The sequence below is a fragment of the Cynara cardunculus genome (assembly GCF_001531365.2).
Source record: "Cynara cardunculus var. scolymus isolate 2C chromosome LG 4, CcrdV1, whole genome shotgun sequence".
Lineage (NCBI taxonomy): Eukaryota > Viridiplantae > Streptophyta > Magnoliopsida > Asterales > Asteraceae > Cynara > Cynara cardunculus.
Genome location: NC_037531.1, coordinates 10,149,022 through 10,153,950, shown reverse-complemented (window position 1 = coordinate 10,153,950; position 4,929 = coordinate 10,149,022). Strand labels below are relative to the sequence as shown.

General features: G+C 36.0%; 1 protein-coding gene across 1 annotated transcript; it reads right to left on the bottom strand.

The window, feature by feature from the left end:
* Positions 1–4,419, bottom strand: LOC112511840. Its single transcript, XM_025117651.1, has 3 exons — positions 4,081–4,419; positions 1,645–1,725; positions 1–521 (listed from the first exon to the last, which is right to left on the bottom strand). The coding sequence occupies exons 1-3, from the start codon at positions 4,237–4,239 to the stop codon at positions 258–260; spliced, it is 504 nt and encodes a 167-aa protein (XP_024973419.1). The 5' UTR covers positions 4,240–4,419; the 3' UTR covers positions 1–257.
* Between the last annotated feature and the right edge of the window lie 510 nt (positions 4,420–4,929).

The window sequence follows — 4,929 nt, the reverse complement described above, 5'->3', positions numbered from 1 at the left end:
GTTGGAAGGACTTTAAATATTCCACGAAAATAACTTTAAGCATAACATGAAAGATCTACTCATAAGTCACATGGTTCAACAAGGATTATATAGCCTCTGTTTCTGTAAACTAAAACTCGAGTTTCGGATTTCTTTTCTCCATATTCTCCGGTATTACGACGAATTGCATAAGCGACAAGCCATGATACTAAAACTAACAAATGGATGATAAACTTTAATGGATTCAAGGCGGAAAGAAAACATAGAACGAAAGTTGTTCAATGAGCAGAATCATGACCTGTGCTATCTGCATGCATGTCCATTGATGAATCGAAGATATTAGAATCACGATTCTGATAGTTCTGAAGGCTGCGACGAACTGGGCTTGATAAAGCATTTGAGAAAATATAATTCTTGGGTTGTTGATCGGTCAGTGCAACAGTCGGCATGCTAGATGAGTTGGAATTTGCGAACAGATTTGCAGGCTGCTGATTCTGCTGTAAGGTTCTTGATGGCTCCTCCCCTGATGAATCCAGCTCAGCCTGCACAGCAATGTAATAGGGTGACATTTATGCATCACGGGAAATTAAATATTTGTTCCGCCTAATATACTTGATGGTAATATTTACTCTCGACCCCTATAGATCACGAGTTGATTTTTTTGTGTCCATTTTGGGTGCATTCATGAGCTAATTTGTCAAGTAAGCAAATCCAAATAAATCTGGACAGATTCCAATCGAATTTGGGCATGATGAAAAGATATGGAAAATGTAGCCCACGATGGTTTCTAAATCTACTAGATGCACCTTTCTTTTTGAGATGGAGATTTTGGGGTGGATGGGCATGACATCGAGAGGAAAAGAAGCATAACAGAGGGGATCAAGAAAGAATCTTGATGGCACCTCGAGGGTATCATGTCCGGAAAGGATACAATGTGTACATCATGCTTCACAAATTGTGACTAAGATATTTTTAAAATTTATGTGTTAGTTGACCGTATTTAAAGCATAAAAGGTTTTGAACTTGACAAAATGCTCATCTGCTTGTTTATAGTACTTAAGCTCATACCCTAGATGGTAATACGTATGAGGTCCTAGGGTTAGACCCCACTCTCTTGCTTTCTTTGATAAAGATGTAAATAAATAACTACCTAATACGACTTCCCCCGTGAACCACAAACCTGTACCATTAACCAATGCATACCAAATTAGGTAACTTCATAACCATCGTACTATTCCATCTGCTTTATTAGATCAATGCAAAGGGCAAGCCATACTTATCCTTGCTTACTCTATTATCAAACACTTGTTTCTTGTAAATATTTGAAATGAATAAGGAAATCTCAGATCGTTTCTTGTAGATATTTGAAACGAATTTCGGAGTCAGAATTATGCATGATGCAGAGGCTTTAGGGTTATAATTGCAAAAATCATGAATTATTACTGTTATTTCAGAGCAAAATCACCAGCAAATCATCTTAAAATGGATGAGGATGGTAAGAGTAATGGTCTCTCATCAGGGTCAATATGATGCTGATTAGATAGATCACAATCACATTCGAATGGATACACTTGGTAGCTACTCCCACGCACATATGGATGAAAGTTGTCTCATTATCTCATACATAATCACACAAGGTATAAGTTCAAAATATGAAACGGAAACCTGAATATAGGCTAGTATGTCATCTGATGTGACTCTCAGTCCTTCCTCATGCTGCTTGGAAATCCATTGATAGAGCATTTCCTGTCAAAGCCATCAGCATAAACAATGATTGGCATTCCCAATATAAACAAGATTTCAGATGACAATTGAATAAAGATTAGATATTAACGCATAAATACATTAAAGAGAAAACATTACACATAAAACCCATATGAGTAATGGGAGAAAAATCATTCTTATCATGCTGAAAACAACCACATCATTATGCCTCTAATCCATCATAAGCAAATTACATGCTTTGATTACAACACCTACTCATACTAATGCCTTCAGTCCTGTGCACAAGAGCTTTCGGTACATATTTAAAGTTTTAAACTTATAAATGACCGGTATGCAATTTAGGATCTTTTTATTCTACGAAAATAGGGAAATACAATTCTTGCAGACGCGCACACGAAAGAGAGAGAGAGAGAGAGTATGTGCGTTTGAAATTGATATTCAGATGTACCGGAAATAAAGATACTCGATAGAATCCTAAATTTAACAATATAACTTAGATGAAGCTTTAGCTTTCTATAGCAGGTGCTAAAGTAGAAGAGAGGATGCTTCTGCCTATTAAGAGGACTCGGTTAGTGAACAACAGAAAGAAGAAAGGATCAATGGCACCTTCTACTTAAATTAAACCCTCTTATTAGTGGTCATTGATCCATATGCAGCATGGAAGGTATTTCATCCAGCTCAGCTCAAATCGTCTCTTGAAAAATCCAGGGCTATATTTATCTTGTGTCTAGACTTTTACTATGGGATAAGGTATGCAAGCTACGCATTAAATTTCCCAGTCATGGATGAGTTAGCTGAATTATCGGCAACCTTCTTTATGTGCAAAGACAGAATCGTAACTGGCTGGCCTAGAATAGAGGGACAATCTTAACTTGCTAGCCTAAAATTGTAAGTGGCTAGCCTAGATAGTCACAATCCATGGACCTCAGGGAGACGTAGCTTCTGCAAGTACTCTAACATAAGATTCTAAACCTGGTAAATTTGAGCATTATCTTTGAAGTTATCCCATGAAAATATAGGTTTCAGTCTTCCTCATTTCAAACAAAAAACCCAACCTCCACGCCACTCAGGAATAGTTATCTCATGCTTTGTGACATCACAGTTAAGCCACCACTTTCCCAGGCCATGCTCCCAATAGCCAACAGGAAGAATACAGAGTTCACGAGGATGTTTTAGCTGTAAAACAATTCAATCAATCAACCATTATTTAAGCCATTCAGAACATATCATGAGGTTATTGTAGCACTACAATCGTAGTTTGTTAAGTATCTTTATAATAGTAGGTTATTGTATTAGCAATTTACAATATCAGGTTATTATATCAACAATTGGAAATTTATAATATAAGGTTAGTAATTAGCAATTGGTATTTGATAATATCAGGTTACCTTCTTAGCAATTAGTTAACAGTATTAGGTTATTATATTATCAAAAGGTAATTTATTAACTACTACAATTGTAGCAGTTATTTAATTGTGTCGGTACGTTTTTTTTTACTTGTGTGATGTTTTTATTGAATATCAACAGTTTTAGTTATTTTTTATACCAAATGCTTTATGTTTGATGGAAGAATTAAAATATAATTGTGTGCTTGATGGTATCCAACAGTCGCTAATTGCTATTCATTTTACTACTTACATATAATGTAAATTGCGTAAGCGTGAACCCAGTTGGCATCATGTTGCTACTGCTTACTAGCAGTTCATTACAATCATGACTTGGCACATCTTTCTAACATCTATGCACAATCCGGGATTCGGAAAGGAGTAAAGAACCCCACTTCCTAGCCAAAAAGACCATTGCACCATACACAAGGCCTCAAAATTCAACTACTCGGAAGCATCTATTCCATAGAACTTCAAGTTACAACAGACTCAGAGAGACTGAGCATGCCCTCCCACATTTTCACAATTCTTCAATATCTTCAAAGGTTTTAGTCTTATAGGACTTCTCCCCCAACAAGGGCAAGTCAGTTATTGCCCCAAGCACCTACAATCAGCCTAGGCATATGCTAAACCTTCTAAAGATGCTAATCGGAGGCTATTACAATAAATGCCAAGTTCAGAGTAAATAAACTGATAATGTACTACTTTCTACACAATTATCACTAGATCATTTAATCCAGATTAAAATCAAGCAATCATATAGTCCCATAAAAACACAAATTAATCCGATCACCAAACAAACACAGCCAAAGATCATAAAAAATACTCAAATTACTCAAACAAGCAATAGTTTCTCTAATCCAACATTCACAGCGAGATTTTCAAAATTACCAAACCAAGCAATTCACATAAATGAAAAAAGTTAGGGTTTTCGTTGCCCAATAAAATCAGTAGCACATATAATCATATCAAACATCAAAATTCTTCATACCAATCCATGGCGTTCACCAGATAGGAAACATAGTTTCTGTTGGCTCATGGCCTGAGAGTACAGCTGAGAGAGAGAATTAGCAGCGCTGCAAAAAGTCGAGTACAACGTCCGATCGATTTCGTCTAGGCTCGACGCAGCAGACTTCCTCTTCTTCGCCATTATGATTACTCAGAAACAAGAATAGTACGTTTTATATCCTCGATACCTTAGATCAAAGTAGTTTCTGTTTCTTACGGTGATCAGGAATCCGGCGGCTTTCAATCGGCGACGACGGCCATTCGAAGCGAACCGATGGCGGAAGGAAGAGGTTTGCTTGCAGATTATGAATCGGTGATGAATAATGAGATGGAAGACGGTGGTCATATTTATTAGTAATGCTGTAAACCAATATGCATTCTGGGTTCGCATGGGACACGTGTCCATGTTCTGAGTCCCTTTAAAGGACACCTGGCGGGTCGGATTTTTATACGGATATCATTTTGTCAAAGAGTCAACCTATCCAATTGGTGGAAAGAATCAAGATTAAAAATTACAAATTTGGTCACTTTACTCGTAATAAAAACACTTATCCGATAAGCATTTAATGGTGAAATTTAATGCTATTGTTTATTTATAGGTTAAGATTTCAGTCTATCAAAATAACATCATATGTAATAACTTAGCCGATAAGCACTAACCATAGTAAGAATTGTCGTCATCATTTATCGGATAAGACTCTCGATCATTGTCTTCGTTCATATTAGGTAAGATTTTTGGTATTTGTCATATCAATTATTTTTATATTATTATTTAATATATTTACTTATTTAGTTATCAAAAAACAAATATAACAATTTTAATAATATTTAT

Bases quoted from the DNA above. Each gene is read 5' to 3' on its own strand.
- LOC112511840 (XM_025117651.1), bottom strand. From the start codon at position 4,239: ATGGCGAAGAAGAGGAAGTCTGCTGCGTCGAGCCTAGACGAAATCGAT. The intron at 1,726-4,080 runs GTATGAAGAATT...TGGCTTTGACAG, and splicing joins CTGGTGAACGCCATGGATTG to GAAATGCTCTATCAATGGAT. The intron at 522-1,644 runs GTTTCCGTTTCA...ATTGCTGTGCAG, and splicing joins ACATACTAGCCTATATTCAG to GCTGAGCTGGATTCATCAGG.